This window comes from Crinia signifera, chromosome 2, assembly GCF_055691185.1.
Source record: "Crinia signifera chromosome 2, ASM5569118v1, whole genome shotgun sequence".
NCBI classification, from domain to species: Eukaryota; Metazoa; Chordata; class Amphibia; order Anura; family Myobatrachidae; genus Crinia; species Crinia signifera.
The window spans coordinates 141,461,476-141,486,938 of NC_139218.1; the positions used below are offsets into that span (position 1 = coordinate 141,461,476).

General features: G+C 47.0%; 3 protein-coding genes and 1 long non-coding RNA gene across 5 annotated transcripts in view; 1 reads left to right on the forward strand and 3 right to left on the reverse strand.

Annotated features, from left to right (window-relative positions):
• Nucleotides 1-3,679, reverse strand: part of CTSE (cathepsin E) — a 113,978-nt gene extending 110,299 nt beyond the window's left edge. The window contains exon 1 of the mRNA XM_083173034.1: nucleotides 3,042-3,679. The gene's annotated coding sequence lies outside the window, so the exon portion shown is untranslated. The remainder of the gene's footprint in view (nucleotides 1-3,041) is intronic.
• LOC146060126 (uncharacterized) overlaps nucleotides 1-24,750 on the forward strand; it is a 49,732-nt gene extending 24,982 nt beyond the window's left edge. The window contains exons 2-4 of one of the 2 annotated variants that reach the window (XR_014470373.1): nucleotides 3,200-3,299; nucleotides 22,883-23,011; nucleotides 24,663-24,750. This is a non-coding gene — a long non-coding RNA (uncharacterized LOC146060126). Of the gene's footprint in view, nucleotides 1-3,199; nucleotides 3,300-6,346; nucleotides 6,698-22,882; nucleotides 23,012-24,662 lie in introns of those variants that run through there. The other variant, XR_014470372.1, reaches the window with a different exon arrangement.
• AVPR1B (arginine vasopressin receptor 1B) lies at nucleotides 5,045-15,415 on the reverse strand. The gene is made up of 2 exons (XM_083173040.1): nucleotides 14,548-15,415; nucleotides 5,045-6,671 (listed from the first exon to the last, which is right to left on the reverse strand). Exons 1-2 carry the CDS (start codon nucleotides 15,413-15,415, stop codon nucleotides 6,391-6,393), a joined length of 1,149 nt encoding a protein of 382 aa, XP_083029166.1. The 3' UTR covers nucleotides 5,045-6,390.
• The window catches only part of FAM72A (family with sequence similarity 72 member A), a 75,893-nt gene continuing 56,971 nt past the window's right edge, over nucleotides 6,542-25,463 (reverse strand). The window contains exon 6 of the mRNA XM_083173036.1: nucleotides 6,542-6,671. The gene's annotated coding sequence lies outside the window, so the exon portion shown is untranslated. The remainder of the gene's footprint in view (nucleotides 6,672-25,463) is intronic.

A 25,463-nucleotide genomic window follows, 5' to 3' on the forward strand; every position in this document is an offset into this window, starting at 1 on the left:
CCGACCTCTACTAGGAGCTGCTCGCCCCAGGTGCCCCACTGCCCACCCCTGCCGCACTGACCCGCTGCTGGTTGCAAATACACCTGAATCGGACCCGACACATCGCAGGTGCTAAAAAGCACCCGCAATGTGCCACTGATGGGTCCGATTGCGAGACATCTGATGCCCCGCCGGTGCGACCACAGTGTCCGATGCGCATGGGACCAGGCATCGGACCCGACAGCATGTCACGCACAGCCGATTTTGTCCAATTTCATGGCCAGATCCGTCGGAATCGGCCAAAATCTGACCAAATCAGCTCAGTGTATGGGCACCTTAACTCTCATGTTATGGATTGGGTTTGAAAAATGACAGGTAGGAGCTGATTGGCTTGACATATATATCTTTTTATCACTTCCTAGTTTATCACTTTTTAAGGCTTAATTCATCTGCCCCATTGTTTGCTCTTACAGTCTATAACTTTTACCACAGTCCACACTGACACCAGAAAGCTACTGCCAGATTATGAGAACATTGGGCCTGATTCAGGTAAATTCCACCCCGCTAGAGTTTCCCCCGCGCCCATTTGCACAGCTGCGAATGCGTTCACAGGGGAATCCCATTCGCAACCACTCACCATTAAATGGATTTCCCTGTTTGCAGCCGCCGAGCAGCCGCTGAGTAAGTCTAGACTTACACTGCACTGCAATGGCCATGGGGAGATGGAGGCCACTGCTGACATTAGTGGCCCTCCCTACCAATGGCCGGCCACCACCTGCGTTTTCAGGGTCACTCCCAGAAAACACTGTTATGGAGCCCACAAGCGGCCGCTGGCTGTCAATTACCTTGTAAGCGGCTGGCTATGGCTAGCCATTGCTGGCTTTGTTTTCAGGGGGACCCTGCACATGCGTACTGAGTGCCATGTGCAAATGCAATCATTTGGTAATCGCTCGGGCTGCAAAATTTCAGCCCAGCAATCGGGTCTGAATCAGGCCCATTGTTCATTGTGGAAGGCGACGGGGACCTGAACAAGAAGTCACTGCTGGTGAAGAAAATAAATTGGTGGACTACACAACTATTGTTCTAGCATCAGTTCCATTAAGACGACCTTCTTATTCATAATGATAAGCAAATCTGTAATGTAAACACAACATACTTCCTTCCATTAGAAGTCTGTGTAATAGTGTGTTCTTCACATTGTAAAAAGCTTGTTTGGTTTATCAGGTATCCAGGCAGATTCTTATAACCCCACTCTTACTGCCAATAGTACCATAATTTAGTAAACCACAATTACTAATTATTTTCTGTCTATGGGGTAAATATAATACGGTGCAAGAAGCCAGAGTAGCCGGAGGTTGACCAAGAATGGCCATATTTCGAAAGCGGCATTCATTCACATGGCACAACCTGGTTTTAACTTGTAAATGATTGTTATAGGCGTTTCTATAATAGGTGCAATGTGAAGGGTGAAAATGGGCCCCTGGGTCCAGCGGGGACTACACCGCATACACTGTTCACCTTTCCGGAGTCCCATGCCAGAGCTGCCATTGCAGCAGAAAATCGTTGGGAAAATGGCTACCGCACATGATTTTTGTCTCCAGAACATTGCACGCGTCATGATTTTGGAGACCTATGCATGTGCAGTAGGCTCTAGCACGATGCCAGGGACCTGCGCATGTGCAGTAGGCTGTGGTTTGTTGCCAGAGTCTACCGCACCATTAAGATAAATGGGCCTAAACAAAGTCTACACATGGGCCCACTCCTCTGATAAAACCCCCCTGATTGCCACTTTAAAAATACCACTATTCTCAGATAAACTCCCACACCTCCATCTTCTAACACCCTATTACATTTACCCCACAATTGAGAAATGTTTATTAGTATAATGCCAGTGTGCTGCCAAGCTGGTTTTCCACCTACAATTTCTGATTCCACCTACTTATGTGAACAGACGTTATCCATCATCAGCTTCCCCTAGAAGTTGTATTTACTTTTCAGATGTGTTTGCTATAAATTGCAATAATTCTTTATCTTGCATTAATTAATATGCCTACTAATATGTGATAACAGATAGGTGTCTTTCTTTGACTAAATGTATTTTTTTTACTTTATACTGAGATTACCTGTTCGTGGAATGAATATAGCACCTTCCATGTGGCTACAGGAGTGTATTTGGTCGCCTATTACTGCTCTGAAGGTGCCCACACACTAGAACAAATTTCTTGCCAATTGGCTGATTTTCGTCTGACCAAAAGATTTCAAACAAAATATTTTGGACGGATGGACACAGGGCCGGTGCTAGGGTGTCCGGCGCCCTCCTGCAAACCGTAAAATTTGCGCCCTCTTACAAATACTGATGTGGTCAGTCTTATCTGCATTGTGCATGTGCCTAACCATGGTCTGTTCATGGGAGCATACACACCATGTGATTTTATAAATTGTGGGTGCATGCACACCCATGGCCCAGTGGGTGACAGGAGAGAGATAGAGGTGACAGGGAGAGAGTCAGCAGGTGACAGCAGAGAGAGGTGAAATGGAGAGAGTCAGCTCATCACAGGAGAGAGGTGACAGGGAGAGAGTCAGCGGGTGACAGGAGATGTGACGGGGAGAGGCAAAGAGTTAGAAGGTGACAGGAGAGAAAGGTGACGGGGAGAGGGACAAAGTCAGAGGGTGACAAGAGAGAGAGGTGACAGAAGAGAGAGAGGGGTGAGAGTCAGCGGATCACCGGAGAGAGAGGAAACAGGGAGAGAGAAAGGGGACAGGGAGAGAGTCAGTGGGTCACAGGAGAGAGGTGACAAAGAGAGAGTCAGGAGATCACAGGAGAGAGGGGTGACAGGCAGAGAGTCAGCCGGTGACAGGAGAGAGAGGTGACAGGGAGAGAGTCAGCAGGTCGCAGCAGAGAGATGTAAAAGGGAGTGCCAGTGGGAGATAGAGGTCACTGGGTGACAAACAGAGCTACCCCCCCCCCCCCACAAAAAAAAATAGCAATATAACATTGACTCCCCCCACACATTGTTAGTATGCCATTACCCTCCTTCCTGTTTATTTGCAGCAGAACTGACCTGAGGGCGGCATTGCTAAGCAGCTGCTCTTCTGTGTGCAGGTGGTGTGGGAGCTCCTGCTGCAGGCTGATACACTGTCCGGGCTGCTCGGCTCCCCTAATGCCTGCCTGCTGGTTCCTCCAGTACAGTCATGTGACTTCCTGTTCTTGTCTCAACAGGAAGCAGCACACACACAGCACAGCATTAGGAGTTTAGGACAGGAGGAGCTGCCCGGGGTCTGCTGTTAGAGCATACAGCTGCATAGGGCTTCAAAAGAGGGTAAGTGAGTAGTCACAGCTTCCCCTCACCAATCTGCCACTGATGGGGGGAGGCCGCGGTGCTGCTTCCCGTGTTGTTGTTTGACAGGACAGCAGGGGAGGTATGGAGCAAAGGGAAGCGGAGGACACAGCCAGGTATCGGATTAGAGAAGGGCCTGGCGCCCTGCCTGCTTTGCAGGTCTTGCTGAGCGGGTAGCGCCGGCCCTGGATGGACAAAAGATTTCAAGGCAAATTTTGCGCACATCTGATCTTCTTTATGTATGGGCACCTTAAAGCTGGCCATACATCAGGATGGCCAGCATCACTTGAACTCCCCGGCAGCTCCCCAATGGGGGAAATTTACTAAGATGTTTATTCTACTTCACATGTGATGTTGGTATGAGCAACCAATCAGATCCTGTCTACTATCTTCTAGAGGGTGCTAAATAAATAAGAAGTAGCTTCTGATTGGTTGCCCATAGCAACATCACATGTGAAGTATAATACATATCTTAGTACCGTATTTTTCGCTCTATAAGACGCACCTGACCATAAGACGCACCTAGTTTTAGAGGAGGAAAAAAGGAAAAAAAATATTCTGAACCAAATAGTGTAACCAAAGTGCTTCACAGCTAATATAGGATTAGCAATTCACAAACTGCACATATTATGCCCTATTGCTCTGTTACATGGACACTCATGTGGCTAATAGAAGTCAGCAGATTATCATACATGGGGTAGGGAACACTTACGTAGAATCCCTCCACATGAGGTTCTTAAGGGGTCACACCAATTCAGCAGGGTGAAGCCTATTCACCCACAATTGAATTCCCTTCTGGGTCAAGAATTGAATCAGTGACCTCTAAGGCGTGGAGGTAGCAATACTAGCCACTATGCCAACAGTGCTGCATTATATAAATAAGCGTGTGGGCAGGAAATGTGACTGGCAGCAGGCTGTCCCCCTCCTATCAGGAGTACATGACACGCAATGCAGCCCTTGTTTATATTCGCTATCTGATATCACCAGCAGCAGGCGGGTACTAGAGCTTGCGAGATACGGCACTGAATTGCAGCATAGATGACTATATCTATCTACAGCGCGGCCGGCGGCAGTGACCATGGCCGGGAGAGCGGGGATGCTGGTGAGAGAGTGGAGAGACATGGCCGGGAGAGCGGGGACGCTGGTGTAACACAGGATAATTATATCAACACGGCTATCACTGGGAGCGGATACTGTACGTACTGTACGGCGCTTCAGGCCATCTGTGATCCCAGGTCTTCAGCCGCCCGCTCTCTCTCTCTGCTGTCTCAGGCCACAGACGCCGCGTCCCGGTTCCTAGGTATGCGGGTGCCCCTAGCTAAGCCACTGCCTGCGGTGTACATGATATAAGCGGGGGTCCCTGCAGCAGATGGGAGCTAATAGTTCCCATCCGCCGCAGGGACCCCGCCACTGATATCACATACACTGCAGGGACCTGCTGCTGCTGCCGACCTGACCTTGCTGCTCCAGCACTCTGAGATGCCGGGCAGCAGAGAGCAGTCCCGGCGTGGTCAAACTGCACTGGCTCATCCACGTATTCGCTCCATAAGACGCACATGCTTTTTCACCCACTTTTTTGGGGAGAAAAAGTGCGTCTTATGGTCCGAAAAATACGGTAAATTTCCCCCAATAGCTCTTATGTGTGCAATTTCACATAAGATTTATAACAAGATCTGCAACTCCCAGCTTACTCATGGTTGGTAGCATCTTCAGATCATGTCATGCCACCCATTTCACAACCTGCTCGCCCATGCATCGGATCGTAATTGTACAAAAACACCTCATGATGTGTACAAAAACACACACAATGCCTCTTACAAGCCATCAAAATCGTGCATTCGGGTCTGAAATTGTTCTAATGTATGGAAACCTTACCACTTATAGGAATGTTTAAATACAGGGTCGGTTCTCCCAATTGTTAAACTGGGTTACCCCATATCACATCCAAATAATATTTCTGTGAGGGGGTGTGGAGAGCTTGGAGCTAGCAACCAAGTTGCTAAGCCTATAATCATCATCTGTTTTTGTGTATTTAATCATTGTATTGACTTAAGTGTATCTAGAAGTGCTGCAGAATGTGGTTGACAAGTGCAAAGTATATGCCATTATAATTAAAGTGTAAAGGTGCCCATACACTGCTGCGATGTCTCGCAGCAGTGTACGTACACCCAACAATTTGATTCACTTGGTATTGATTGTTGAATTACTACAGCGCTGCTATCTTGTTTTTTCTTCTGTGTATTTTTCCAAGGGAACTGACTACTCCCTATTTCAGCAGCTGCTTTACCTTTGAGAGAACAGCTGGTGGAAAGCGCTCCCAATCAACTCAAGTTGATTTTTCTTTTTCCTCCATACGTACACCCGACAGCCTGCGAGCCGCCGCGACCTTCCGTTGTGATGGATCACATGTGTCCCTGCTTCCCGCCCGCCTTGTCCCCAATAGGAACGGGTGGTCGGACGGCCTGCCGGTCCGACCACCTGGTCGGGTCCGATGCGCACGGAACTGCGCATCGGGCCCGATGGCATGTCAGGAAGGGACGATTTGGTCCATTTTAACGGGACGATTGGTCGCAAACGCCCGAAATCGGACCAAATCGCCTCAGTGTATGAGAACCTTAAGTATATGGATGAGTTACAATATCCGAGACCTCAGCATTGGTATACACAGCTGGCCTACAGGAACTGGAGCCCACAGTAATAGCTCCAGCTAAACTGTGTGACAATGGCTGGTGGGTCATTGTCAGACTCACAAGATTGAACCATCTGTAGCATGCAGAAACAGCATTCACCGATGGCGACTATCTCACGGTCCAGCAGCAGCGGTGGGTGCACTGACGCTTGCTGCAGTGCAGGCTGACCCCTATTAAGAGACTCACCTATCTCTTATAGAAAGTGACAGTCCTTAATATACTACAGCTTATTTATAATTATGTTCTACATTTCTAAACATACATGTTCCTCCATAGTTATAAAATAACTGATACTAATATAATGAGAAATGACTGCCATAAACTGCCTTCTCCTCACAGTTTCGATGTGTTAGATGTCTACTGTCAAAGAGATTTGCTCAGTATCAGAGAAGTCCTGACTCCACCACTGTGTCTTCATACGCTGGGTACAGATCTCTTATGCTGTGGCATGTGCCCTGCATCCTCAAAGATCGTGTCCGAATCTGTGTCAGGAGGGTGTCACGGCGGCTGGAGGCGCTACCTGTGGAGTTCTGTCTTCGGGCAAGCGAAAAGGGCATTTGTGGACATAGCTGGGGACTGCTGTAGAACATATAGATCCAGGGATTACTACAGCTGCTCAGGCTGGCCAAAAGCATGGTGATGGTGAAAGCAAAGTCCGAAGAATCTAAAGGCAAATTATATGAAAAAGTTATAAGAATACAATAAAACCTCCCCACAAAACCACTTCAATACTCATTCTTATTATTTAAACAACTAAACTGATTTGGCTAGATACACATATCCTCAAATCGTACCACCCAGTGTGTATGGACCTTAAACCACACCATACAATATTTACTAGAAAAATGCATCTTAATTTGCTACTTTATACTAATTCAAGAAAAAATACGGTACTCTTTACCTAGAACGGCGCCCGTCGCGGGCATCGCGGGTACATTTATGCCTGCCCGCGACGCGACCGACGCGATGCCCGCGATTTTCCCATTGAAAACCATGTTAAACTTGAAAAATCGCGTCGGTCGCGTCGCGGCCGGCCATAAACGTACCCGCGATGCCCGCGACGCGATGCTCCCGATTTCCCATAGAGAACAATGTTAAAAGCCGCGATGGACCCGATTTTAGTGTTAAATGCCTCAATCCACCCGATTTGGCCATAGGAATCAATGTTAAATGGGCTACAGAGCCCATTAACCCTGAAATGTCCCCCCAAATTTTTAACGCCACCCCACGATCAACGCCAACCCGAAGCGTGGCGAGCGCAGCGAGCCCGCGAGGGGCGGCGGTACGCGTCCTCCGACCTTTTCATGCCCTACTATCCACGTCGGCGTGGTGTGAGAATAGAATAGTGTGGCGAGCGCAGCGAGCCACCGAGCCCGAAGCGTGGCGAGCGCAGCGAGCCCCGCGAGGGGACGCGGATACCTTCACAGGTAAGCGCGTCCCCTCGCGGGCTTCACAGGTGTCCGTGGCCACGCGGACACCTGTGAAGCCCGCGAGGGGACGCGTATAACTGTGAAGGTATCCGCGTCCCCTCGCGGGGCTCGCTGCGCTCGCCACGCTTCGGGCTCGATGGCTCGCTGCGCTCGCCACACTATTCTATTCTCAACTCCACGCCGACGTGGATAGTAGGGCATGAAAAGGTCGTAGGACGCGTACCGCCGCCCCTCGCGGGCTCGCTGCGCTCGCCACGCTTCGGGTTGGCGTGGATCGTGGGGTGGCGTACAAAAATTGGGGGGACATTTAAGGGTTAATTGGGGCTATTTGGGCTCTGTAGCCCATTTAACATTGATTCCTATGGGAAAATCGCGGGCATTGAGGCATTTAACGCTAAAATCGCGGTCAATCAGGCTTTTTAACATTGTTCTCTATGGGAAAATCGCGGTAATCGCGGGTACACGATTTTGATGTACCCGCGATTTACCCGCGATTTACCCGCGATGCCCGCGATTACCGCGATTTTACCCGCGATGCCCGCGATTTCAATCGTGGGCGCCGATCTAGGTAAAGAGTACCAAAAATACATTATACAGTTTAGTTAAAAAGGCATCACACAAGTAGTACATAAAGTATAACAATGTGTGATGCCTTTTTAACTAAACTGTATAATGTATTTTTGGTACTCTTTACCTAGAACGGCGCCCACGATTGAAATCGCGGGCATCGCGGGTAAAATCGCGGTAATCGCGGGCATCGCGGGTAAATCGCGGGTAAATCGCGGGTACATCAAAATCGTGTACCCGCGATTACCGCGATTTTCCCATAGAGAACAATGTTAAAAAGCCTGATTGACCGCGATTTTAGCGTTAAATGCCTCAATGCCCGCGATTTTCCCATAGGAATCAATGTTAAATGGGCTACAGAGCCCAAATAGCCCCAATTAACCCTTAAATGTCCCCCCAATTTTTGTACGCCACCCCACGATCCACGCCAACCCGAAGCGTGGCGAGCGCAGCGAGCCCGCGAGGGGCGGCGGTACGCGTCCTACGACCTTTTCATGCCCTACTATCCACGTCGGCGTGGAGTTGAGAATAGAATAGTGTGGCGAGCGCAGCGAGCCATCGAGCCCGAAGCGTGGCGAGCGCAGCGAGCCCCGCGAGGGGACGCGGATACCTTCACAGTTATACGCGTCCCCTCGCGGGCTTCACAGGTGTCCGCGTGGCCACGGACACCTGTGAAGCCCGCGAGGGGACGCGTATAACTGTGAAGGTATCCGCGTCCCCTCGCGGGGCTCGCTGCGCTCGCCACGCTTCGGGCTCGATGGCTCGCTGCGCTCGCCACACTATTCTATTCTCAACTCCACGCCGACGTGGATAGTAGGGCATGAAAAGGTCGTAGGACGCGTACCGCCGCCCCTCGCGGGCTCGCTGCGCTCGCCACGCTTCGGGTTGGCGTGGATCGTGGGGTGGCGTACAAAAATTGGGGGGACATTTAAGGGTTAATTGGGGCTATTTGGGCTCTGTAGCCCATTTAACATTGATTCCTATGGGAAAATCGCGGGCATTGAGGCATTTAACGCTAAAATCGCGGTCAATCAGGCTTTTTAACATTGTTCTCTATGGGAAAATCGCGGTAATCGCGGGTACACGATTTTGATGTACCCGCGATTTACCCGCGATTTACCCGCGATGCCCGCGATTACCGCGATTTTACCCGCGATGCCCGCGATTTCAATCGTGGGCGCCGTTCTAGGTAAAGAGTACCAAAAATACATTATACAGTTTAGTTAAAAAGGCATCACACATTGTTATACTTTATGTACTACTTAAGACCAATTCCTTTGCAACGAAAAAAATACTAATCCTACATACATTACTAAAGGCCCCCATACACTATGGCCCTTATTCTGGTTGGTGCGGCCGGAGCCGCATATGCGGCTCCGACCGTGCAGGCGAATCCCCGCCTTCCATACGGATCGCCACGGCCGTCCATACGCGGATATGTGGCGATCCGCATGAAATTGGACGGGGATACGCCTCCTCCATGGTGGGAGCAGCCCCTGCATTCGATGGTCGCCGAACATCGAATGCAGGGCCGCACGCTCCACCAGGTCCCGCAACACAAGACCACACGGACACTTGTCCGTGTGAAATCTTGTATGGGGGCGGGCAGCTGACATCCGGCGATGTCAGATGCCCGCCCCGTACCCACGCGTCACGGCCTCATTACCATGCATACGCCCCGCGTTTGCATGGGAACGCCCATGAAACGCGGGGCGTATGCATAGGGTAATGAGGATAAGTAGCCCCTCACGCCCCTCTACGCCCCCTGTGCGGCGTATAGAGAATCCTTGCGGCGAAATCGCCTGCACATGCGCAGAGTGACCTCTGCACATGCGCAGAAGATAAACATCGGCGGCCCGTACGCAAGCGGGAATATCCGCATCGATCAGAATAAGGGCCTATGTGACTTTTATGAGGAGAGAAGTCACATCCAATTCCCTCGTAAGCTGTTTATCAGATTGATGGAGGCTCACATACGTTTTGGTACTTGATATGCCATTTCTTGCATGTGATAAATCGCATGCAATTTATCACATGTAAAGACTCCCGGGGAGCTGCAGCAGCGGGAGGATGCAGGAAAATTTATAAAACCCTAAATTAATACTGGAAGTCCCCGGAGACTCCTGATATCCACTGCATTTTGGGTAAAATTCATAAACATTATTTATTTGAAACGATCGACTACAAATTTTCCTCCTCCGCCAACTCTACCCAATCCAAGTGGTTTAAGTGGTGTACCTATAGAGAGAAAAGAAACCTCCCACTAGGAATCTCCCTCCAGATGGACCCTGCCTCGATACTAAATGTCTCTGTTGTGTTTGAATGAGTGCCCTGGAACCCCTTCCCCCTCCCCCCCACTTACCCACATGTTTATTTCCCTGTGTATCTGTCCTATACGAATTTCTACCTATGTTTTCATGTCTTTATATTCTTGTTTTATGTCTAGTCCCCCTCCCCCCCTTTTGTTTATATTGGCCAGAGTCTTCACCTTCTGGCCTGATAAATACGTCGGTACTTTACAGTTTTATGCTACATGAACTCATTTGTACCTTACATTACTATCCTGCTATGGTTAATTTATGCTGTGGCCTCATGTGAGGTATTTCATGTTCAAAACTTGTACTGTTCAAAATTTGTACTGATTAAATAAAAACTATTTTGAAAAAAAAACAACAAAAAAAACCCCCCTAAATTAATGGGCAGCCGATGATTGGCTGAGATTGCTCTCTCAGCCAAACAGAGGCCGTCCATTCTTTTGAATGTTTTTCTGCGTCCTACCCACAGGCATAAATGTCTCATGGTGGGGGCCAGTTGGGGGTCCCCCTATCAGTCGCTGCTCTGTGTGTCCAGTGGCACAGAGAGGGGAGTGGGATCTTTTTACCCGAGCCTGATGGAGGGGCCCACTACCCCCCTCCCCTGTGGGAGAGAGGTTAGGTCCACAGGGGTTCCCAAACTTTTTTAGTTAAAGGCACCCTATGGGTCTCTAAGATTCTTTGAAGGCACCCTCAAGCCAAAATAATAACCAAAGTGTCCCTTTTTTTAAGTAGTTGGGTAAAAATAATGAGATTAGTATTTGGATTAGGGAAAAAATACTTATTTTTTTGCAAAAAGGATGGTGGAAGGGTTACAAAAACTACCACTCCAAATACTGCCAAACATCACCGAGAAAGATGGATAACAAAGCCAGAGAGAGAGAAATGGAGAACGAAGGGAGAGAGAGAGACAAAGAAAAGGAGAGTCAAAGAAAAGGAGAGAGAGAGAGTGCGGAGAGAGAGAGCAGAGGGAGAGAGATATGGAGAGCGGAGAGAGATGGAGAATAGAGAGAGTGTGGAGAGAGAGAGACACACACACACACACATAGACAGGCATCACTGTGTGTATATATCTCTACCCCCTCCCAGTACAGATATGACTGGGTTCCTTTTAATCTCCCCCTCCCCCCATGGCTGGGCAATGGCACTCCAGGGCTTAGGGGGGATGTCACAACTTCACTCTGGGGGGTGCAACTGCTGCGAGGGACCTGGGATACCACTTTATTATGGGGGGACTGGCAGTGGCCAAGGCTAGGCCAGCAGTGGGTCTAGGGAAGCTGCGGGGGCCTCCTAGAGCAGAAGCCCCCTCACCTTGAGGTCCGCAGGTCACATCACGGGGGCTGCCACCAGGAGATGAGCAGCCGGGAGTGTGGGCATCTGGTTTCTGGCCAATGGCCTGGCCTCCTGAGCCGTTGTGCCAGCGTGTCATCATCATCCCGGGGGAGCTGGGAGCACGGAGCTCCTGAAACCGCCAGGAAACCAGAGATGACGTGGCCAGTCGGGTCCCGCTCAGAGACCAACTGTTGGGATGCCAGAATCAAGGGCGTCGGGTACCTGACAACGGCCGGGCCTGCTAAGCCGTTGCGCCAGCGTGGCCTCATCCAGGGGACGCCGGGAGCTTAGAGGTCCGGTGACAAGGATGCCGGAGATAACGCGGGGAGAAATGTTTGTGGCTGTCGGTCTGCATGATAAAGCCACCAGCCGTGGCACCCCTGTGACAGCGCTGCAGCACCCCAGGGAGCCACGGCGCACAGTTTGGTAACCTCTGGGTTAGGAAACTGACGCGCCGGCTAAGACTTTTTTCTTTACAGGGCTGCAGTCCTTTATTTCATCGGGGCTGTCGGAGCCCCTGGATGTGTTGGGATTAAAGATGTTTGTTATGGCTGATCCTGCTTTTGAGGTGGGAATAAAACAGAATACACCAGGTAACTAAGCACCTGGGCAAACTATGTTGCAATACTTACTGGCTGCTTTGCATTCAGCCAGAATTGCAATAATGTTTGCCAAGGCCTCTAAGGACTAAAAATAGTATAGTATACAGGAAAACACACACTGCATACATGCATTCCTACACACAACCCACACAAAATACCTACAAACACACATAGCATACATAAACACACACAAAGCATACATACAACACACACACACACACACACACACAAACAGCACACATACATACATACATACATACATACATACATACATACAGTGGCTAACTTGAAATGTTGTGCCCCCAAGCCAAAAAGTCTATGCTGCCTTCCCACCCCCGCCCAGCAACATTAATTACAGTATATTAAAAAATGGTTGCCAGGGGTTACATAAAAGAGCAGGAGCTCTATATATACATTTACACACACACACACACAGATACAGTATGTGTGTGTGAAATATATTTATATATACCCAGAAATCCCAAAAGAGGGAGAAACAGCACTCACCAGTCTTCTCATGAAACTATAAGTCCAGAGTTGAATCCAATCAAAATGATAGCCTGCAATACAAGCAGCAGTAAACAGCAAACCATACAATGGCATAGGGGTACTCGTACATGGTCTTTGTCCCAGTAGCTCTACCCCATTGTTGGTTTTCTGGTTGGTACAGTAAGTGCTGTTTTTCCCTCTTTTAGGATTTCTGGGTATGTAATTGGGAGTGCTGACTCATTACAGTACTCTCTAAATGGCACCCCAGTGGACGACTGGGTTAAAGGTGAGAGTGCAGGGCTTTTGGTTTCATATATATATATATATATATATATATATATATATATATATATATATATATATATATATATATATATATATTGGATAAACGGCGCCACTTGTGCTTCAGGAAGTTATATAAACAACAATAATATTCCCTTCTTTGTATAGGGTGTCTGCCAATCTTCAAGTAAAAGTAACGGTATATTACTTAAAAAACATAGAAGGTGGTGTATAAAGATATCGGCGACTAATTATTGTAAGGCCACTTGATATATATATATATATATATATATATATATATATATATATATAGGGGTGAAAGAGAAATTTGTATAAAAATAACAATTTATTAAATGACAAATTTGGTAAACAAATATAACATTTACAGTTTTTTTTTTTAAAAGAGAGATTAAATATTTTTAGCTTTAAGATAAAAGACTAAAAAAATAATTTTTATATATATATATATATATATATATATACACACACACACACACACATACAAACACACACTAGAGTAGAAAAAATGGTGGCATTCATCAGTAAAATATCTCCTTCTGTCCCCATCCTCCGAGCCCCCAGTCCCACACAAGACTTACAGAAATCTGTCATTCTGAACCAGCACAGGGTCACAGGTTCAGTCGCCGCTGCGCTTCCGCATCCCATCTGAAGACTGCACACAGGGCAATGACAACCACGCCACCCTAATCTATTACTCGGCTCTTCAGTCACGGTTAGGTCTAAATTCTAGTGGGCTATATAGTATATAATATAGTTTAGGGAGGCCACTTGCAACTACAGCTGTCTGTTATTTTTAGAATATAAATACAATTCTTGTGTTCATTGAAGTAGCATGACCTTCCTCACCGGTCACCTGCTTGCACAATCAGTTTTCTAACCAATGAGATTTTATTTTTAAAGTTCTTGTACACTGCAAGGCGGGAACTGGTCCTTCATAATTTTTAGGAGGTAAATTAGCTCTACTTATCCTCAGCAGCACCGGGGTCATATAACGAATAATGCAATGCATTTTTGTAGGTGGTCACAATGCACAAGTGGTAACAAGGGCATTTGTCCACAAAATGGGCAAACAACATTAACAAATTATGTTTTTGCTTTAATAGCAAATTTTTTAGCAAATTCTTATAATTATATTATCCTTTATAATTCTATATTAGGTATGAATAAGAATTGAAATACTATAACTAAACCTTGTTTCTTAGGACATCTAGAAAAATTAATTTACTTTGGCAGTGTTTCTTTCAGGCAGGTCACTCATCTCTACCAGCTCCAGGAACCCGTCTTATTGTGGTTTGTGTAATGTAAAGAATAACATTTCATAATTGAATTAAAATTGTATCTCATAGCCATATAAAGGGGAAAATGCTGCGATACCTGACAGCGCAGTGCACACATATTAGCCAGTAATGGTATCGCCTACATCACAAGTGCACATGGCTAACCTCTATAATTGACTATGTTCATGTAGTCTCACAGAATGCTAGACAACACTCAGACATTCTTACCGTCATCAGGAGCATTCTCATCCCATACTGACCACATCTGAACACTGAAGAAGGGTGTCCAGCATATGATATATGACAGAACAATGACAAATGTCATCTTCACCGTCCTGATCTTTGCTCTTGATATTGTCCGGATGCTGCTCACTCTGGAAGGCATCACTTGCCCATTACTTTCCCTACGTCTTGCCCCAGATGTCTGCATCTTCCCTTTGAGATTCTTGCAGATCTCACAACAGATCAAGCTGTAGCAGATCACCAGGATTCCCACAGGCACAACAAATATGGATACAGTGGTCCAAGTGATGTAGGCTTTGGCGCCCCACGGGTACCTAAAGTCAGCCCAGCAATCTATCACTCCTGAATCTTGCTGGATTTCTTTTAGAGAGAAAATGAAGATCTGAGGGAGACTCAAAAGACAACTGATGATCCATGTGGTTCCAATCATGATATAGGCATGTCTACTTGGCTGCTGCAAAGTCTTTAGGGGGTGGCAGACAGCTATGTATCGGTCTATTGTCATCATCATTAACATGTAAGTGGAGGCAAACATGCTCATCACTTGGGTATACTTCACAACCCTGCACAGGAGGTCAGATCCTATGAACCTGAAAGTAATGTCCCAAATAAGCTGGGGCAAGATCTGGAATAATGCCACTGCTAGATCAGTGATGCTGAGGTGTACAATAAATAGATGCATCCTAGTCATCTTCTTCCCTCTGCGATATATAGCAAACAACAAACCTAGGTTCCCCAAAGTCGTGACCGCTAAGCTAGAGCCTAGAACCGCCACCTCCGCCTTAGCTAGGTTTTCATCTCTTAAGTCTGAAGAATTTACCGGGAAATCAAGAAGATAAGAGTTTGTTTCCATGGTGCTGGTGTATTAATCTGCACACAAGGTCCTCGTAATACTCTAATAGTAAATGATTCAACAGCTGTTTGATATCACAAATAGTGCTTCCAATTCAATACAGTCCATAGTCCAATAAAAATAGTAAAATACAACTCTGCAGAATCACAATAACATAACTCGAGTTATACAAAATAATAGGTATCTCTGGTGATCAGTCATTTTTAAACAAATCCTGAAAAATGTAAACTGGCTTTGAAAATATTGTTGTCTATTGGTATCTTGGTGAGCAGATGATCACTGAAGCAGCAACGCATGTAAACACTTAATAGCACAGTATCAAGCGGCCTCCATGTTTCCTCTTTACATAATGCGGGGTATATGCAGAAGCTGAATGCTGATATAAAGTCTTTATGTCTCTCGGTGCTTACAGGCATCCATTTAAATCCCTGTCAGTTTGGAAGATTGGGAGAAATAAGTGAATAACTGCTGCTCTATATACAGTCAGCCTGCTCTCTTCTTGACACCAGCTGGAGTCAGGTGCTATGGAAACACCAATTAGGAATTGAGGAAAATGTTTCCTGGATTTTTGAACATATCAACTTACTTAGGAAGTTAAATAGTATTTTCCTACTTACTGTATACAAAAATATAAGGAACATCAATGCATATATATATATATATATATATATATATATATATATATATATATATATATATTTACATATATAGGTGAAAAAATATGTTTTCAAATAACATTACCTTTATAGACCTGCCTTTTTTTTCTATAGTGAGATATGTCAAATAAATACACATTCAAGACAATGCATATCTGAAAAAATAAATATTTGGGTTCACTGTGCATAGCAGGATGGAGTATGTATAAGGCTATGATGGAGTATGTATGAGGCGTGTCCTTTATGGGGATTTTTTTTAATTGGCCAATTTGATTAAGATATATTTATAAACAATAAAATGGGGTCCACTTTTGCGGATTGCCTGTGTCCCGGAAATGTCAGCTGGCTGCAACCCTCTTTGCAATGGAGAACTCGCAAATTGAGCAATTATCAAATGACTGTGCATGTGTACTGTGCGCATTGCGCATGTGTAGGGTTACCACCACCCATGCGGGATTACTCTGGCCAGCCCGGTAACTAATACCGGAGTCCGGAGGCAGTGCCGTAGCTAGACATTTTAGTGCCATGCGCAAGGTAGGCAATTGAGGCTCCCCCCTACTTAAAAGAGGGACAGTGCACCCCACACATGTCTGGGGCGTAGCTTCACATACCCTCCAACTGTACCGATTTAGTACCTTTTTTAACGGTCTGTACCAGCTAAATCAAAGTGTACCGAATGTACCATTTTTTGGGGCTGTTTCCCCTCACCTGTCACAGTTCAGGCAGCATGGAGGTAAACAGCTGAGCGGTGGTGTCACTGAAGGCGGCGCTGGGCTTGAGGGGCTGGATGCAGTTCAGAACTAGGCTTTTACACTGACAACACTGTTAGCCAATGTTAGCCGCCTTTGATACACTGCAGCCAATCACTGCGCAAGCATCACAGCCAATCACAGCGCAGGTGGCGGGAGGGAATAGAATCAAGCCCATACGTCAGCGTAGGTGCGCGAGTGGCAGTACAGGCTAAGGTAACGCAAAGACTAGGGAGCAACCAATATGCCTGAGGCACTACAAGAAAATGTAGTTGAATGTGTGGGAGGAGACAGGCAGAGACATTAACTGAGCGTGGAGACCATCCCACCATTAGTCACTGACACTGTAACTGCCTGTCACCCATTCAGTGCCCAGCACCTATTATACTCCAAGTTATATGCTGTTTATGCCCCAGTAAATCCTCCATATATCCTCCTGTACCCCCAGTATATCCTCCTGAGGGAGGCAAGGGTCACACACAGTGACTGACAATCTGGTACTGCAGCACACGTAACAGGGGTCCATAGAGCCATGTGGGGGTGTAAAAGAGGATGCAGTGTGAACAGTACACATTTGGAAAAGGGACATGGCCACACCCACTTTACACATGACCACGCCCCTTTCTGAATGTGTACCGGTTTCTGCCCTTCAAATGTTGGAGGGTATGGCTTCACCCGTTTCCTTTGGCAACACTCTCCCCTCAGTGGCATCAGGCCCAGCAACGGGGGGGGGGGGGGTGTCAAGGGGTACAGCCACCCCGCCGATCTGAGGGGCCCATAGCATCCCCCCTGCTGCAGAGTATGTCAGCTTGCCTCCATCCCCATCTCCAACCACCAGCCACCCGGCACCCTAGGTGGGTGTGGAAGGAGCTACACAGGCTGGGAGGCGGGGCTACATAGGGGTGGGGCTTCACACGATTCTACGGGAGCAAGGCTACACAGGACTCAGCTCTACAAGGGACAATTGCTGCTTTCTGCAGAACAGTCTAGGCTGCTGCATTTCCACACCCACTTTGCCAGACTGCACTGCTTTTTACTTCAACGGTAAGAGTGAGTGGATGTGTATCTATCTATATATATATATATATATATATATATATATATAATTTATTTATTTTTTTACATATAATTATGTGTGTATGTGTGGGGTTAGCCTGAGGGGAGTAAGGGTTAGTCAGGAGATTCAGATGCACGGGGAGGGTTTCAGAAGAATATCAGTATGATAGAGCCCAGGCCGCAGGGTGAGGTACTGTGTCAAAGTGATAAAGCCTAGGCTGCAGGGTGAAGGAGCTCATCAGTGTGATAGAGTGCAGGCCACATGGTGAGGGAGTGCGTCAGTGTTATAGAATGCAGGCCGTAGGGTGAGTTTGTCAGTGCATACCTCCCAACATGACCCTCTCCAGGAGGGACACATGCTCTGTATAATTACTTTAATTTCTTAACAGTTTCTTATATAGCGCATACATATTCCGCAGCACTTTACAGAGAATATTTGAACATTCATATCAGTCCCTGCCCCAGTGTAACGTACAATCTATAATCCCTACCACATGTACACGCACAGACAGACATTTTAGGGTTAATTTGTTGGGAGCCAATTAGCCTACCAGTATATTTTTGGATTATGGAAGGAAAACCAGAGTACCCAGAGGAAACCCACGCAAGTACGGGGAGAATATACAAACTCTGCACAGTTAGAGCCAAAGTGGGAATCGAACCCATGACCTCAGTGCTGTGAGGCAGTAATGCTAACCATTACACCATCCATACTGCCATCACCTGTGTTGAAGCACCTTTCTTAGCAATTTACCTGTTAAACACAGATGAGGGTAATCATACATTAAAAAGAAACTCCAGGAGCAGAGCATTGTGTCCCTCCCATGTCATGTTGGGAGGTATGTCAGTGTGATAGAGCACAGGCCGCAGGGTGAGGGACTGCATCAGTGTGATAGAGTGCAAGGTGTACAGACGGCAGTCTCTTCAATGTTTCAGGACTTGAAAATGGATGACGGTTAGTGATCTATTCGCAATTTTGCACAGGGCATGTTTCCTTTCAGACTGGGTGGTGGCTTTCGCCTCGCAGTTCACTGTGAATTCTCTGATTAGCAATCCATATTGAATTAGGTCCTATGAGCAATATCTTTGAGAAAGGCCGCAAGGCCGAAATGCGTTGGTCACCAGCCATTCCACAACCCACCACGGAAAGGCACAGTCTCCTCCTCGCTGAGTGAGCGCACTGACCCCCCGTTATGTCATTCCGGGATCAGCGGCACATCGCGATCACCGCTACCCAGAAGTGAAGGTCCGGACGCCGGGTCAGTGGAGCCGGGCACACTGCAAGCGGGGGAAAATACATCCTCCAGCCCACCGCTCCACCTCCCACCGCTTGCACTGCCGCACACATCCTGGAGGGAGTCCCGGCTGGGACGAACTCCGAGGACACACCAGAGCCGCTGCCCTGATCCACCAAAGGAATAAGGACACAGCACGGCGCCAGACTAACTACAGGATCGGGGTAAGAGGCAAGGAGCGGGACGCCGCCACTTGCAGCACTCTCTTTTTCCCCCTCCAGGACAATACCACTGTTGCAGGACATTGCATTACAAACATTTGCACACCACATCAGGAGACATAAATCCTTACAGGATTTATGGTATAAAGGGACCTGTTGGCACCCTGATTCCCCGTGAGGGCTCCTCCAAGGCAGGGACGTGCAGTCAGGGGAGGCAGGGGACGCAGTGCCTCCCCTGTCATCAATGATTAATATAATAAAAAAAATACTTATGACACATAGTTTGTGTCATACATATATGCTTTATATAATTGTATTTATTATTACTACATTTTCTTTTTCATTTGGTTTAGGAGGCACCAAGAGCGGTGCCTCCTGCTGTCTTAAGTAAAGTAGCAGATACAGGGGGCAGGAGGTGGGCGGAGCCGAGCGCCGGGCTGCAAAAGCCCATTAAAAAAAGGTGCATAGGCGGCACCTATAGCAGTGCCTCGGTGACAGGGATGTGATTTCTGCCTATATGAAAGCACACCCCTGTCACTGAGGCAAATTTGATTGGGCACAGTGGTGCCACCTCAGTGTTACAGGGCCGTGCTTTCATATAAGCAGAAAGCATGTTCCTGACTGTCATCAAGGCACAGGAGGGGACGGACAGGCTACGCGGCATGAATACAAGTAGAGGAGGGGGTGAAGGGTGCAATCGCTACCTCACCTGGCGCTCGGCGTCTGGAGGATCGGGCAGGACGGCGGGGCTCCCAGGGAAGAGCTGTGGCTCACTGTCCTGCTGCGGCTCGGTCTGCATGGGCTGCTCGGCACTCGGCAGTCTGCACTCACCACCACAGGCCGCCCCACTGCTCTCCTGGACTTCCCCCAACCAAAGCCAGGACCCCAGGACAGGTGAGCGCTGCCAGGAATGTGTACACGGGGCCAGCCTGACAGTTAGCTGGGGCTTGACCTACATGGGCATTACTGTGGCAAATAGTCCCTGGAGAGGAGAGGAGTGCAGCAGCAGTGCAGGCAGTAAAGTTAGGAGCTGGAGGCAGGGCCGGATTTGCCACTAGGCCCGTGAGGCACGGGCCTAGGGGCGGCACATTTTAAGGGTGGCAGCCAGCAGGGTTGGTTTTATGGGGGGTGAGCTGTGCAGGTGCACGGAGCGCTGCACGGCCTATCATCCCACAGAAGCAGCATCCCACCTGTCAGCTGTCATCCCACAGCAGCAGCATCCCGCACCTCGGCGTCAGCGGGCTGCAGTGCTGCTTGCTCCTGGGGTCTCAGTGCTGCCGGGAACTCCGGGATATGCAGAGCTCACTGAGTGTCCGCCTGGGTGCACTATGGGCTGCAGCGCCCTCCCTCAGCCCTGTTAGGGTGTGTTACCCGGCTCCTAGCTCCCGCCACCACCGCTATTGCCGTCGCCGCTGCTGCCGCCACCCGGATATCTCAGCCGTTTCCCTGCCCACCTATGGCTGCTGCTGCGGAGGAAGAGCGCGGAGTCCGGACTGTCGGTGCCCGCTTTAGCCGCCGCTGCCGCCCGGATATTTCAGCCCTCTCCCTGCCCGCCGATGACTGCTGCTGCAGAGGAGGAGCACGGTGTCTGGGCTACCGCTGTCCGCCACCGCTGCTATTGCCGCCTCCCGGGTGTCTCAGCCCTCTCTCTGCCTGCCGGTTGCTGCTGCGAAGGAGGAGTGCGTTGTTCTGGAACAGTGGAAGTCGAAGTGGTAACTCTCTTTCCCTCTTGATCTCCCTCCTATTTTAAAAACCCAAAAGGGTCCTCTCTCTCCCTCCGGGGCCAGGGGGCGGCTAAAAATTTGGTGCCTAGGGGCGGCCTGACCCCTAAATCCGGCCCTGGCTGGAGGTACTGTCCTGCTTGCAAACATGTAATTTTCGGAATTCTTCCAATTTGCATATCCTTGCCCACAGTCCAGAGCTAAAGTATGAGCGGCTCACTACTCACGCATGATTATGGGGTAAGGAGATCGGCAGGGTAGCGTGTGATTGTGTTTACAAGAGTTCTGTAATCTGCAGTTGGAAGAGGGAAATTGGTATGGGTGAAAACCGGACCAGGAAAAAAACCCCGGGGTTGTCCTGTCAGGGGGGGGCTGCCTGTCACCAGGTAGAGGAGGAGGGGTAGAATAAAGCCTCCCTGTATAGTCCGGGCATGTAGCAAAAACCGTACGGTCCGGACCACCCGGGGAGGCTGTAATCTCCCCTCCCCCATGTCCCTGGTGATTGCTATCACAGGGACCCCCCGGACAGGACACCCCTATTTTAGGTAAAGCCCTGGGGAACCGCCCAGAATTAGTGTTTAGAAGAGCTAAAACACTGCGAACCAAATTGTCCCCTAGTCTCTTATCCATTGAAAATGCCGCAACCAACCAGCCTCCTAGCCTCTTATCTATGGAAAATACTGCAACCAGTTTACCGCAGCTTTCATCTTCAGCTATGCCACTTAAAGGTTTTTATACCTGTGGCAGGTGTAAGATGTGCCAGTTTGGAATGAAAGGCACAAAATCCATTATAGACAGAAGTGGCAAGGAGCGGAGTGTCGACAGCTTTTTAAACTGTAACTCTGTCTACACAGTCTATCTTTTGATTTGTCCATGCGGGAAAAAATATGTTGGACAAACTAAACGTGTTCTTAAGATCAGAATACTAGAACACTATCGTAATATTAAAAATAAAGTGTCCAATCATAGTGTGCCCCGCCACTTTGAAAGATGCCATAACAGTGATCCGAAGGGGATGCAATTTATGGCTTTAGAACAAATCAAGTTAGATATAAGAGGTGGCAATAAAGACAAGCTGCTTCTCAAACGAGAGTCATATTGGATATATGCTCTAAATGCATTGAGCCCGGCCGGTCTCAATGAAGGCTTAGAAATTGCCCCATTTCTGATTTGAAACATCTCTTCATGTGTATGCTCTCAACTGTATTGAGTACCATCATGATCTCTGTATCTATGAACTCTGTGTATGTACGGAGTATGTATCTGTATATATTCTGTCTATTGGGGTTTCTGTATATCCTGTTCTCTTTTTTTTTTACTAATTTTTATACCAGAATTTTTTATTCTTGAATTTTATTAAATTTTTATGAAATTATGTACGTAACCAGTACTCTTAAAATTAATGAAGTACACTTAGAATGATTGTTTATTTTATGCTCAGCACGGTAATATATGAATTGTATAATAATGGTTCGAGCAACCAAAGGGTCTAAACATACGTGAGCTCATTTAACTCTGATTTGAGTGGGTATAAGGAGGCGGTGAGCCAGCGCTAGGCCAGCCCTCTGACGAAGTTGATACGAAACGCGTAGGGGCGTGGCCTAGTGCAGGAGAACACCACCACTTGCTGTGTCGCTGTTCGTCCGGGAACGGAGGTAACCGGCTCCAGCCTTCATGTGCTTGCACCGCTTGCATGCTGTATGACCGCGGTGATTAAGAACCGCCACCGTCGGTACGTTTACCCATTCCTATGTTTTATGTCATTTATTCTAATAAACCTTTTAAAACGGAATTCACGCACTATCAAGCGCACGTCTCTATCTTTCTAGAAATCTTCTACCTGCTGGATACTGGTGTATTTACCCTATAGGAGACGGAGCTGCTGGGACTAATATCCTAAGTGCTTTACTAAGACTGTCCTAAAGAAGGATTGGACGATTGGTGTTGGACATTTTAAGGTCTCATTTCTGGACTTTTCTGCATGTGTTCAGCGCATTGTTCTATTTCTTTTGCAATATATATATAATATATATATATATATATCTCATGTATTTCTATATAGAAATAAATTAATAGTATAAAGAACAAATGGTTTTTGCTATTCAGTTCAGGTAGATAACAGCTGATTAGTAAATGTTCTGGTCTGACCTTCATGTCATCGGATATAGAGACACTGCTGTATGAATATTGAGGCTGCATTACCAGGAACCCCATGTAGATACGCTTCTGTAAGGGCTGGCTGATGTGCAGTTAATCCCTACTCCTTTTGTCCCTTCACAACCACATGCACCCATTCTGATTTATGTCCTTCTTTTTGCATCAAGCCTTAGTGTTTTATTTCAAGCAGGAGCTTAGTGGGGACTTTTCACCTGCGAAGAGCTCAGGATTTTTAATAAAAAGGGTTTAAGGCAGACTGTCAGTGAAATAACATACTGTTTACTGGTAATGATCACCCAGATCGAGAGCCAGATGTACTAAGCATTGAAAAGTGATACAGTAGAGCAGCAGTTCCCAACCTTTTTTCTATTCCGTACCCCTTGATTAGACTATTACCCCCTCCTCTCAATTTATTTTAATATCCACAGTACTTACAACTTTAGTGGAAGTGAGCGGTGTCCGTGTCCTCATACTAAAGGCCCATACACACTGGGCGACTTTGAGGCAATTACAAGTATTTGCATCGAATGGGCTTACTAGTTATTATATAAATACTCACCATACTCCCATTTAATACCCATTATTTACATTCAGGATTATTTTCTACTCCTGGCCAATAGAATGTCCATAAATAGTCACCTCACTTAGGATATAAATACTATACATATTAATCAATAAAAAAAAGTCCAATTTTCTACGTAGTCATTTTAAAATATTTGACTGATGAAGTCTCAGAAATAATATTACCCACTCATAACCTGTTTTTCCATCTTTATAATTACAGTGTAAAGAAAATACTACTCACTGACTACAATAGTGACAATACTAGTGTTAGCAATATATTGCAGTAGTGCCTTCGTTGATTATACCAGCTGTGCTCCCACTGACAGCAGCACACTGACTACTTACAATACGTAATAATTATGCTTACAACTGTGGCAATGGGCCTTATTCTAGTTCACTCTTTCTGACAAAATCCTTCTTAAATGGACAAAACCATGTGCACTGCAGGTGGGGCAGATGTTACTTGTGCAGAGAGAATTAGATTTGGGTGGGGTTTTACTTCAAAGTGAGATCTTTATTGCAGTGTAAAAATAAAGCAGCTAGTATTTACCCTGCACAGAAACAAAATAACTCACCTAAATCTAATTCTCTCTGCACATTTTCCATCTGCCCCCCTGCAGTGCACATGGTTTTGTCCAGCTAAGAAGGATTTTGTCAGAAAGAGTGTACTAGAATAACCCCCAATATTACAGCAGATTATAATTTAATATTGACCTATATATTTTTTGTATATAAGAAACTAATACGATGTCAGACGAAAATTTCTAACAATCATACATATTATATACATTTTTTGTCAAAAAAATAACTAAAATGTAATCATTGGAAACTTAACTGTGTATAACGGGTGCAATACTGTGTATAATTTATGTATTGTATAATCATTAGGGATGAGCGGCGGGGCCGAAGACTTGGATTCGTCGCCGAGATTTGGATTTGGAGAGCGGTGGTGAAAAGCTTTGGATTTGGAATTTTTGGGGAAAAATGGTAAAAAAATAAAAATAAACGCCCAAATCATGTAATTTTCGATATTTTTTTTTTGTCTCTAGAGTATTATTAACCTCAATAACATTAATTTCCAGCCCTTTCCAGACAATTTTGACCACTTTACACCTCACAATATTGTTTTGGTACTTGTGAGTTATCCGGGCTGCCGATTTCTAAATCGGGTCGGATCGGGCACATCGCATCGCATCGCATGCGACCATCGGATGCGATGCGATGACCCGATTTTTCCATAGGAATCAATGTTAAAATGGACTGAGTCCATTTTAACATGGAATTCAATGGGAAAAAGGGGTCCTTTTCATACCCCTACTATCCAAGTGGGCATGGAGTTGGATATAAACCTGTGGCGAGCGTAGCGAGCCACCGAGCCCGAAGCGTGGCGAGCGTAGCGAGCCCCGCGAGGGGACACAGAATACCGTTCGCTCGCCACGCTTCGGGCTCGGTGGCTCGCTACGCTCGCCACAGGTTTATATCCAACTCCATGCCCACTTGGATAGTAGGGGTATGAAAAGGACCCCTTTTTCCCATTGAATTCCATTTTAACATTGATTCCTATGGAAAAATCGGGTCATCGCATCCGATGGTCGCATGCGATGCGATGCGATATCGCATCGCATCTGATTGTATGCCTTAACTTAAGGCATACAATCAAAAAATCGGCAGCCCGGATAACTCACAAGT

Excerpts from the sequence above, each read along its gene's own strand:
- AVPR1B (XM_083173040.1), bottom strand. The coding sequence starts at position 15,415 with ATGGAAACAAACTCTTATCTTCTTGATTTCCCGGTAAATTCTTCAGAC. Across the intron at positions 6,672-14,547 it reads TGAGAATGCTCCTGATGACG|ATTCTTCGGACTTTGCTTTC; the intron begins GTAAGAATGTCT and ends ATTTGCCTTTAG.